General features: G+C 52.3%; 1 protein-coding gene across 1 annotated transcript in view; it reads right to left on the bottom strand.

Moving 5' to 3' along the window:
- Nucleotides 1–12,350, bottom strand: part of LOC143785046 (uncharacterized) — a 48,393-nt gene that overhangs the window by 12,521 nt on the left and 23,522 nt on the right. Inside the window, exons 2-4 of the mRNA XM_077273704.1 lie at nucleotides 7,863–8,143; nucleotides 3,193–3,405; nucleotides 2,308–2,333 (exon numbers count right to left, since the gene is read on the bottom strand). Coding sequence (XP_077129819.1) covers nucleotides 2,308–2,333; nucleotides 3,193–3,405; nucleotides 7,863–8,118 — 495 coding nt within the window. The 5' untranslated portion in view covers nucleotides 8,119–8,143. The remainder of the gene's footprint in view (nucleotides 1–2,307; nucleotides 2,334–3,192; nucleotides 3,406–7,862; nucleotides 8,144–12,350) is intronic.

Genomic DNA, 12,350 nt, shown 5'->3' on the forward strand with positions numbered 1-12,350 from the left:
TCCTACTCTCTCTCCACCAGGTGAGTGTCACCAGCACTTTCCTACTCTCTCTCCACCAGGTGAGCATCACCAGCACTCTCCTACTCTCCCTCCACCAGGTGAGCGTCACCAGCACTCTCCTACTCTCCCTCCACAAGGTGAGTGTCACCAGCACTTTCCTACTCTCCCTCCGTCAGGTGAGCATCACCAGCACTCTCCTACTCTCCCTCCACCAGGTGAGCGTCACCAGCACTCTCCTACTCTCACCCCACCAGATGAGCATCACCGGCACTCTCCTACTCTCCCTCCGCCAGGTGAGAGTCACCAGCACTCTCCTACTCTCCCTTCACCAGGTGAGCGTCACCAGCACTCTCCTACTCTCTCTCCACCAGGTGAGTGTCACCAGCACTTTCCTACTCTCTCTCCACCAGGTGAGCATCACCAGCACTCTCCTACTCTCCCTCCACCAGGTGAGTGTCACCAGCACTCTCCTACTCTCCCTCCACAAGGTGAGTGTCACCAGCACTTTCCTACTCTCCCTCCGTCAGGTGAGCATCACCAGCACTCTCCTACTCTCCCTCCACCAGGTGAGCGTCACCAGCACTCTCCTACTCTCACCCCACCAGATGAGCATCACCGGCACTCTCCTACTCTCCCTCCACCAGGTGAGCATCACCAGCACTCTCCTACTCTCCCTCCACAAGGTGAGTGTCACCAGCACTTTCCTACTCTCCCTCCGTCAGGTGAGCATCACCAGCACTCTCCTACTCTCCCTCCACCAGGTGAGCATCACCAGCACTCTCCTACTCTCCCTTCACCAGGTGAGCGTCACCAGCACTCTCCTACTCTCTCTCCACCAGGTGAGTGTCACCAGCACTTTCCTACTCTCTCTCCACCAGGTGAGCATCACCAGCACTCTCCTACTCTCCCTCCACCAGGTGAGCGTCACCAGCACTCTCCTACTCTCCCTCCACAAGGTGAGTGTCACCAGCACTTTCCTACTCTCCCTCTGTCAGGTGAGCATCACCAGCACTCTCCTACTCTCCCTCCACCAGGTGAGCGTCACCAGCACTCTCCTACTCTCACCCCACCAGATGAGCATCACCGGCACTCTCCTACTCTCCCTCCGCCAGGTGAGAGTCACCAGCACTCTCCTACTCTCCCTCCACCAGGTGAGCATCACCAGCACTCTCCTGCTCTCCCTCCACAAGGTGAGTGTCACCAGCACTCTCCTACTCTCCCTCCGCCAGGTGAGCATCACCAGCACTCTCCTACTCTCCCTCCGCCAGGTGAGAGTCACCAGCACTCTCCTACTCTTCCTCCACCAGGTGAGCATCACCAGCACTCTCCTACGCTCCTCCACCAGGTGAGTGTCACCAGCACTCTCCTACTCTCCCTCCACCATTTGTGTCACTAGCACTCTCCCTCCACCAGGTGAGCGTCACCAGCAGTCTCATACTCTCCCTCCACCAGGTGAACGTCACCAGCAATCTCCTACTCTCCCTCCACCATTTGTGTCACTAGCACTCTCCCTTTACCACGTGAGCAACACCAGCACTCTCTTACTCTCTCTTCACAGCACTGTCCTTGTCTCCCTTCACCAGATGAGCATCATCAGCACACTCCTACTCACACCTCACTAGATGAGCATCACCAGCACTCTCCTACTCTCCCTCCACCAGGTGAGCATCACCAGCACTCTCCTACTCTCCCTCCACCAGGTGAGCATCACCAGCACTCTTCTACTCTCCCTCCTCCAGGTGAGCATCACCAGCACTCTCCTACTCTCCCTCCACCAGGTGAGCGTCACCAGCACTCTCCTACTCTCCCTCCACCAGGTGAGCATCACCAGCACTCTTCTACTCTCCCTCCTCCAGGTGAGCATCACCAGCACTCTCCTACTCTCCCTCCACCAGGTGAGCGTCACCAGCACTCTCCTACTCTCCCTCCGCCAGGTGAGCATCGCCAGCAGTCTCCTACTCTCCCTCCACCAGGTGAGTGTCACCAGCAGTCTCCTACTCTCCTTACCTGGTGAGTGTCACCAGCAGTCTCCTATTCCCCCTCCACTAGGTGAGCGCCATCAGCACTCTCCTACTCTCCCTACACCAGGTCAGCGTCACTACCACTCTCCCTCCATAGGGTGTCACCATATTGTGCACTCTGACTCCCACTTCTAGATTTACACATTGACATGATGGTCCCTATTCATGGAGATTACTGGTTTGTACTCTGGTCTTGATGAAGTGTCTGCTGGAGTAAGAAGCCCAAATTTTGCTAAAGCCGTTTATGCATTAGTGTAATGTGTGCAGTCTGTGGGTCGGCCCTTACCGGGATGCTTGCCCTGTTCTTGGCACCTGCAAAAAAAGAGTAACATCGTACAATTTTTTTAGTAGATTTGTAGCTTTGTCTTGCTGTCCTCAATACCCCCAGTTTAGGTCCCACGCCCCATGATTAGTTACTCTGCTCCCATGTTCAGTTTCTATTTCCCCAGGTTTAGTTTCCACCCCTTACGTTTAGTTTCTAGCCCCCTCAGGTTTAGTTTCCACCCCTCAGGTTTGGTTTCTAGCCCCCCCATATTTAGTTTCTAGTTCCCCCATGTTTAGTTTCCACCACTCATGTTTAGCTTCTAGCCCCTATATTTAGTTTCAACCCCCCGTGTTTATTTTCTAGCCCCCCATGCTTAGTTTCCACCCCTCGTTTACTTTCTAACCCCCCATGTTCAGTTTCTACCCCCCCATGTTTAGTTTCCACCACTCATGTTTAGTTTCTAGCCCCCATGTTTAGTTTCTAGCCCACCATGTATAGTTTCTAGCCCCCCATGTTCAGTTTCCACCACTAATGTTTACTTTCTAACCCATATGTTCACTTTCTATCCCCCCATGTTCATTTTCTATCCCCCCATGTTCAGTTTCTAGCCCCCATGTTTAGTTTCTAGCCCCCCATGTTCAGTTTGCTGCCCCCCCCCCCCCCAGGTTTATTTTCCAGCTACTCATGTTTATTTTCCAGCTACTCATGTTTAGTTTCTAGCCCCCCATGTTTAGTTTCTAGCCCCCCGTGTTTAGTTTCTAGCCCCCCGTGTTCAGTTTCTAGCCCCCCATGTTTACTTTCTAGCCCACCATGTTTAGTTTTCACCACTCATGTTTAGTTTCTAGCCCCTATATTTTAGTTTCCACCCCTAGGTTTAGTTTCTAGCCCCCCCATGTTCAGTTTTACCTTTTATTATCCTCTTCATCTCCTCCAGGGCTCGCAGGGCACTAGTTGAGGACTGGTACCCACTTCCATAAAGATTTGCTTTATCTGCGGAGCTGAAGAGGAACAGATCCAGGGCGAACTCCCCGATACTCGGCTGATGAGAGAGGATCCGGGACTTCTCCTCTTCGCTGCTGCTCTCCAAATCATCGATCACCACCAGGACATTATTTCTTCCTGCAAAGTCACCAATGGAAAAGAATGTGGGGGAATCGCCTGAAAGCTGTGTATACAGTCACCTGAGTATGGGGCTGTGATTAATCACTAGCATCTAAGGTGTCCTTGTGGAGAGAGACAAGCCAGGCCTGGCATGTCAGAGCGAGGAGACCTATAGGCCATGTATGCTCCCCTGGGAAAGTAAATATGCAAATTGCAGAAGCAATTTGCATAGTCACTGGCAGACAAGGTGTGTGGGAGGGCTCCTGCAGTGTCAGTGCCCAGGAACATGGGTGAAGTTCAGGCAGCGCTCGCTCTGAGCAGGCCAACAATGTAATCAGGATGTGAGATGGGCGGCGTCCATTGGACGCTGTGCTGGTGGGATTTTTATAGGGGTCAAGTCCGATAGGGAAATGTTTAGTTTGCATTTTGGGGATGACCAAGAAGAAAATCGTCTTCCTTTTATTTACTGATCGTCATGAATTCAGAATGTTCCGCTATGGATACGGGGATGCGATGTATTTCTGTTATTTCCAATATGTACAGATAAATGTCGCAGGTGAAGGTGCAAGTGGAGACAGAGGTGTAGGTAAAGGTGCAGGCAGAGGCGCAGGTGAAGGTGCAGGCAGAGGCGCAGGTGAAGGTGCAAGCGGAGGCAGAGGTGTAGGTAAAGGTGCAGGCAGAGGCGCAGGTGAAGGTGCAGGCAGAGGCACAGGTGAAGGTGCAAGCGGAGGCAGAGGTGTAGGTAAAGGTGCAGGCAGAGGCGCAGGTGAAGGTGCAGGCAGAGGCGCAGGTGAAGGTGCAAGCGGAGGCAGAGGTGTAGGTAAAGGTGCAGGCAGAGGCGCAGGTGAAGGTGCAGGCAGAGGCGCAGGTGAAGGTGCAAGCGGAGGCAGAGGTGTAGGTAAAGGTGCAGGCAGAGGCGCAGGTGAAGGTGCAGGCAGAGGCGCAGGTGAAGGTGCAAGCGGAGGCAGAGGTGTAGGTAAAGGTGCAGGCAGAGGCGCAGGTGAAGGTGCAGGCAGAGGCGCAGGTGAAGGTGCAAGCGGAGGCAGAGGTGTAGGTAAAGGTGCAGGCAGAGGCGCAGGTGAAGGTGCAGGCAGAGGCGCAGGTGAAGGTGCAAGCGGAGGCAGAGGTGTAGGTAAAGGTGCAGGCAGAGGCGCAGGTGAAGGTGCAGGCAGAGGCACAGGTGAAGGTGCAAGCGGAGGCAGAGGCGCAGGTGAAGGTGCAGGCAGAGGTGCAGGTGAAGGTGCAGGCAGAGGCGCAGGTGAAGGTGCAAGCGGAGGCAGAGGTGTAGGTAAAGGTGCAGGCAGAGGCGCAGGTGAAGGTGCAGGCAGAGGCGCAGGTGAAGGTGCAAGCGGAGGCAGAGGCGCAGGTGAAGGTGCAGGCAGAGGTGCAGGTGAAGGTGCAGGCAGAGGCGCAGGTGAAGGTGCAAGCGGAGGCAGAGGCGCAGGTGAAGGTGCAGGCAGAGGTGCAGGTGAAGGTGCAAGCAGAGGTGCAGGTGAAGGTGCAAGCAGAGACAGAGGTGTAGGTAAAGGTGCAGGCAGAGGCGCAGGTGAAGGTGCAAGCGGAGGCAGAGGCGAAGGTGAAGGTGCAAGCGGAGACAGAGGCGCAGGTAAAGGTGCAGGCAGAGGCGAAGGTGAAGGTGCAAGCGGAGGCAGAGGCGAAGGTGAAGGTGCAAGCAGAGACAGAGGTGCAGGTGAAGGTGCAGGCAGAGGCGCAGGTGAAGGTGCAAGCAGAGGTGCAGGTGAAGGTGCAGGCAAAGGCGCAGGTGCAGGCGGAGGCGCATCATTGCATCATGGCTGCTGCTGTTGCCAGTCTTTTCACCCATTTCGCCACCCCGTGCAGATGCCAGGCAGGGGGTGAAGATACGTGGTGACCATTGAGCTGCCTCTTTAGAAGTCAAATTACAAGGGTCATGCAGAATTACAAAAATAAATAGCTGCTGCCTTCAGGACACAGCGCCACCACTCTACGTGGCTCTGCCCGGTATTGCAAATCAGTCAATTTCAATTAAATGTGTGTGCGGAGCGATACCCCTCATAACCTAAGAACAGATGTGGCGCTGCTTTTCCAAAAAATACACAGGGACGTTTCTCTAAGCCTGGACCGCCCCTTTAAGTGAGTTAGACTATTGTTTAGGTAATCAGCATATGTAAGGGGGTGACAAGATGGTGAATCAGTGGGATCGCTGCAGCTTTGTAATCACGGAAGACCACCAAATAGCAAATATAGGGAGAGTAGAAACAAAGATGGACAAATCCCCGAATGTGTGATGGGGGGCCTGAGGCAGCACTGGGGGACGGAGGGGTCTGAGGCCGCACCCAAGGGACAGATTGGTCTGAGGCAGCACTGGGGGACAGATTGGTCTGAGGCCGCACCCAAGGGACAGATTGGTCTGAGGCAGCACTGGGGGACGGAGGGGTCTGAGGCCGCACCCAAGGGACAGATTGGTCTGAGGCAGCACTGGGGGACGGAGGGGTCTGAGGCCGCACCCAAGGGACAGATTGGTCTGAGGCAGCACTGGGGGACGGAGGGGTCTGAGGCCGCACCCAAGGGACAGATTGGTCTGAGGCAGCACTGGGGGACGGAGGGGTCTGAGGCCGCACCCAAGGGACAGATTGGTCTGAGGCCGCACCCAAGGGACAGATTGGTCTGAGGCCGCACCCAAGGGACAGATTGGTCTGAGGCCGCACCCAAGGGACGGAGACCCTCAAACTGATCAAGGCTTAACTGTTTGGGCCGACAGGGTCGGAGATGGTGGAGACGCTGTACCACCTCCTAGTAGAAGCGACAGGTACAGTGGGTACGGAACATATTCAGACCCCTTTGCATTTTTCACTCTTTGTTTCATTGCAGCCATTTGGTAAATTCAAAAAAGTTCTTTTTTTTCTCATTAATGTACTCTGCACCACATCGTGACTGAAAAAAACAAAAATGTAGAAATTTTTGCAAATTTATTAAAAAAGAAAAACTGAAATCTCCCATGGTCATAAGTCTTCAGACCCTTTGCTCAGTATTGAGTAGAAGCCCCTTTTGAGCTAGTACGGCCATGAGTCTTCTTGGTAATGATACAACAAGTTCTTCACCCCTGGATTTGGGGATCCTCGGCCATTCTTCCTTGCAGATCCTCTCCAGTTCCGTCAGGTTGGATGGTGAAGGTTGGTGGACGCCATTTTCAGGTCTCTCCAGAGATGCTCCATTGGGTTTAGGTCAGGGCTCTGGTTGGGCCGGTCAGGAATGGTCACAGAGTTGTTCTGAAGCCGCTCCTTTGTCATTTTAGCTGTGTGCTTAGGGTCATTGTCTTGTTGGAAGGTGAACCTTCGGCCAAGTCTGAGGTCCAGAGCCTCTGGAAGAGGTTTTCATCCAGGATATCTCTGTACTTGGCCGCATTCATGTTTCCTTCAATAACAACCAGTCGTCCTGTCCCTGCAGCTGACAAACACCCCCATAGCATGATACTGCCACCACCATGTTTCACTGTGGGGATTGTATTGGGCAGGTGATGAGCAGTGCCTGGTTTTCTCCACACATATCGCTTAGAATTATCACCAGTACGGTCTATCTTCGTCTCATCAGACCAGAGAATCTTATTTCTCATATTCTGGGAGTCCTTCATGTGTTTTATAGCAAACTCTATGCCGGCTTTCATATGTCTTGCACTGAGGAGAGGCTTCCGTTGGGCCACTCTGCCATAAAGGCCTGACTGGTGGAGGGCTGCAGTGATAGTTGACTTTGTGGAACTTTCTCCCATCTCCCTACTGCATCTCTTGAGCTCAGCCACAGTGATCTTAGGGTTCTTCTTTTCCTCTCACCAAGGCTCTTCTCCCACGATTGCTCAGTTTGGCTGGACGGCCAGGTCTAGGAAGACTTCTGGTGGTCCCAAACTTCTTCCATTTAAGGATTATGGAGGCCACTGTGCTCTTAGGAACCTTGAGTACTGCAGACATTCTGTTGTACCCTTGGCCAGATCTGTGCCTTGCCACAATTCTGTCTCTGAGCTCCTTGGCCAGTTCCCTTGGCCTCATGATCCTCCTTTGGTCTGACATGCACTGTGAGCTGTGAGGTCTTATATAGACAGGTGTGCGCCTTTCCAAATCAAGTCCTATCAGTGTAATTATACACAGCTGGACTCCAATGAAGGAGGAGAACCATCACAAGGAGGATCACAAGGAAATGGACAGCATGTGACTTAAATGGGTGTCTGAGTAAAGGGTCTGAAGACTTATGACCATGTGATAGTTCAGTTTTTCTTTTTTTAAAAATTTGCAAAAATTTCTACATTTCTGTTTTTGTCAGTGAAGATGGGGTGCAGAGTGTACAGTAATGAGAAAAAAATGAACTTTTGTGAATTTACCAAATGGCTGCAATGAAACAGAGTGAAAATGTAAAGGGGTGTGAATACTTTCCGTACCCACTGTAGATATATGGTAAGACACCTGACTCCGGCAGCACAGCACTATGTAAACGTAAATGATCCTCACCGTACACCCCGCAGAGTAACCGCAGCTCCTCATCGTACAGGGAGTCTACGACGTCGGTGACATTGACCCTTCCACGTTTCTTCGTGTGGTAGAGAATGCCGAAGTCGCACTTTTCCATCTCTTCCTGGAAGTTCTGGAATCTATTTGTGATGGCCACACATCGGACGTCGTTCACACTGCGGCTGCTCACAAGGACTTTCACCAACCAGTTATAAGTAGATTCATCCTCCCGAGAGAAGACACCGACCAGCACCATCGTGACCTGCGATCTACAGACAACGCTGGAACAGAACCACAAAAATAGAGGTTACCATCACCCCAACATGAGGACGGTGGACACCGAGCAGACCGAGACCACAGCTGATGATGTCACTGCACCAGCAAGTGATGTCTCCGGTGAGACACCAGAAAAAGAAGAGATCAGCACAGCTGACAACTCCAGAAGGAGAAAGCCGACAACCACATAGACAGTGCAAGTCACCCGCGGTAACTTCTATACTAATGGAGACCCCGAGGAATGGGCACCGTGGTGAGCGCCGCCATCGCTGGGGACACCCTGAGCATCACCTGTGGGGTCACCTCACACCAAATTATGGGTGATGTCAGAGGAGGGAAAGTTCCCCCATCATTGTCCTGTACTGGGGGCACAGGTAACTCCCGAGACGTACCGGTACGCAGAGGACGCACAAGTCACAGAAACGGCGAAACGTTCTGTCTGTGGAGAACAGGAATCAGACGAACTGATGGCAAATAATCGTATTATACTCAGACGTATCGCACGCCGTACATAGAGGGATCACACACTGTACATAGAGGGATCACACACCGTACATAGAGGGATCACACGCCATATAGAGGGATCACACACTGTACATAGAGGGATCACACGCCGTACATAGAGGGATCACACGCCGTATACAGAGGGATCACACGCCGTATACAGAGGGATCACACGCCGTACATAGAGGGATCACACGCCGTACATAGAGGGATCACACGCCGTACATAGAGGGATCACACGCCGTATACAGAGGGATCACACGCCGTATACAGAGGGATCACACGCCGTACATAGAGGGATCACACGCCGTACATAGAGGGATCACACGCCGTATACAGAGGGATCACACGCCATATACAGAAGCATCACACACCGTATACAGAGGGATCACACGCCGTACATAGAGGGATCACACACTGTACATAGAGGGATCACACACCGTATACAGAGGGATCACACACCATATACAGAGGGATCACACACCGTATACAGAGGGATCACACACCGTACATAGAGGGATCACACACCGTATACAGAGGGATCACACACCATATACAGAGGGATCACACACCGTATACAGAGGGATCACACACCGTATACAGAGGGATCACACACCGTACATAGAGGGATCACACACCGTATACAGAGGGATCACACACCGTATACAGAGGGATCACACACCGTACATAGAGGGATCACACATCGTATACAGAGGGATCACACACCATATACAGAGGGATCACACATCGTATACAGAGGGATCACACGCCATATACAGAGGGATCACACATCGTATACAGAGGGATCACACACCGTATACAGAGGGATCACACATCGTATACAGAGGGATCACACACCGTATACAGAGGGATCACACACCGTATACAGAGGGATCACACACCGTATACAGAGGGATCACACACCGTATACAGAGGGATCACACACCGTATACAGAGGGATCACACACCGTATACAGAGGGATCACACACCGTACATAGAGGGATCACACACCGTATACAGAGGGATCACACACCGTACACAGAGGGATCACACATCGTACACAGAGGGATCACACACCGTATACAGAGGGATCACACACCGTATACAGAGGGATCACACACCGTATACAGAGGGATCACACATCGTATACAGAGGGATCACACACCGTATACAGAGGGATCACACACCGTATACAGAGGGATCACACACCGTATACAGAGGGATCACACACCGTATACAGAGGGATCACACACCGTATACAGAGGGATCACACATCGTATACAGAGGGATCACACACCGTATACAGAGGGATCACACACCGTATACAGAGGGATCACACACCGTATACAGAGGGATCACACACCGTATACAGAGGGATCACACACCGTATACAGAGGGATCACACACCGTATACAGAGGGATCACACACCGTACATAGAGGGATCACACACCGTATACAGAGGGATCACACACCGTATACAGAGGGATCACACGCCATATACAGAGGGATCACACACCGTACATAGAGGGATCACACACCATACAGAGGGATCACACACCGTATACAGAGGGATCACACACCGTATACAGAGGGATCACACACCGTATACAGAGGGATCACACACCGTATACAGAGGGATCACACACCGTATACAGAGGGATCACACACCGTATACAGAGGGATCACACACCGTACATAGAGGGATCACACACCGTATACAGAGGGATCACACACCATATACAGAGGGATCACACACCGTACATAGAGGGATCACACACCATATACAGAGGGATCACACACCGTACATAGAGGGATCACACACCGTACATAGAGGGATCACACACCATATACAGAGGGATCACACACCGTACATAGAGGGATGACACACCATATACAGAGGGATCACACATCGTATACAGAGGGATCACACACCGTATACAGAGGGATCACACACCGTATACAGAGGGATCACACACCGTATACAGAGGGATCACACACCGTATACAGAGGGATCACACACCGTATACAGAGGGATCACACACCGTATACAGAGGGATCACACACCGTATACAGAGGGATCACACACCGTACATAGAGGGATCACACACCGTATACAGAGGGATCACACACCATATACAGAGGGATCACACACCGTACATAGAGGGATCACACACCGTACATAGAGGGATCACACGCCATATACAGAGGGATCACACACCGTACATAGAGGGATGACACACCGTCACAGACACCGTATACAGACCTCACACACCTCACCTCGCTGTGTTCCCCTCACTCCCGGGGTCCCGGTGTCTGTACTGCCGATCACACCCGGTGTCTGTACTGCCGATCACACCCGGTGTCTGTACTGCCGATCACACCCGGTGTCTGTACTGCCGATCACACACCGTATACAGAGGGGTCACACACCGTACATAGAGGGATCACACACCATATACAGAGGGATCACACACCGTACATAGAGGGATCACACACCGTATACAGAGGGGTCACACACCGTACATAGAGGGATGACACACCGTCACAGACACCGTATACAGACCTCACACCTCACCTCGCTGTGTTCCCCTCACTCCCGGGGTCCCGGGGTCTGTACTGCCGATCACACCCTGTGCCTCATATAGAAAGTGAAATTACGGCGCAGCAGACCCGGCCGCTCCTCCCAGGATGTCATTAACCATCGCTGTTCACTATCACTTTCCTTTCTTAATAAACAGGTGGAGAAACATGACAAGATGGGGACGGGGGACGTCACCTCGCTGCAGCCGTGTATCTCAGCAGATTAGATGGGATTAGATACACACTTCTATTGTAGATACAGCGCCCCCCTGAGCAGTGGTGGGGCCGGGTATTGCAGCCCTCCACTATTCCCTTCCGTAGAGCTGAGCTGTAATACCAGACCCCACCACTGCTCAGGGGGGCGCTGTATGGGAGACAATGTCTCTGGCCACAGATGTCCCCTGTGAGGTGATGGACGGCAATGAGCCGCTATACGGGGATATCACTGTCACCAGCTCTGTGCACCGGAGACATGGCCCCCAATGTCCCCCATCTCTGCTCCTACATGAGGGGCCCGGCCGATGTACAGGGGGCACCGAGGCTGGAGATGTGTGGATACAGACTATGTATACAGACTATGGCTCAGTATTCAAGGGAGAGACGCAGGATCCGAGGTACCAGACATGACCTGAGGGGCCACACTGACTGCAAAGGGCCCCGTGTCATAGAGGAACCAGAGAGTCAGCATGTCATACCCAGCAATCTCCAGAGATTCAGCATGTAATACCCAGCATGTAATACCCAGCATGTCATACCCAGCAATCTCCAGAGATTCAGCATGTAATACCCAGCATGTAATACCCAGCATGTCATACCCAGCAATCTCCAGAGATTCAGCATGTCATACCCAGCATGTAATGCCCAGCAATCTCCAGAGATTCAGCATGTAATACCCAGCAATCTCCAGAGATTCAGCATGTCATACCCAGCAATCTCCAGAGATTCAGCATGTAATACCCAGCATGTCATACCCAGCAATCTCCAGAGATTCAGCATGTCATACCCAGCAATCTCCAGAGATTCAGCATGTCATACCCAGCAATCTCCAGAGATTCAGCATGTCATACCCAGCATGTTATACCAATCATGTCATACCCAGCAATCTCCATAGATTCAGCATGTCATA

Source organism: Ranitomeya variabilis, chromosome 7, assembly GCF_051348905.1.
Source record: "Ranitomeya variabilis isolate aRanVar5 chromosome 7, aRanVar5.hap1, whole genome shotgun sequence".
Lineage (NCBI taxonomy): Eukaryota > Metazoa > Chordata > Amphibia > Anura > Dendrobatidae > Ranitomeya > Ranitomeya variabilis.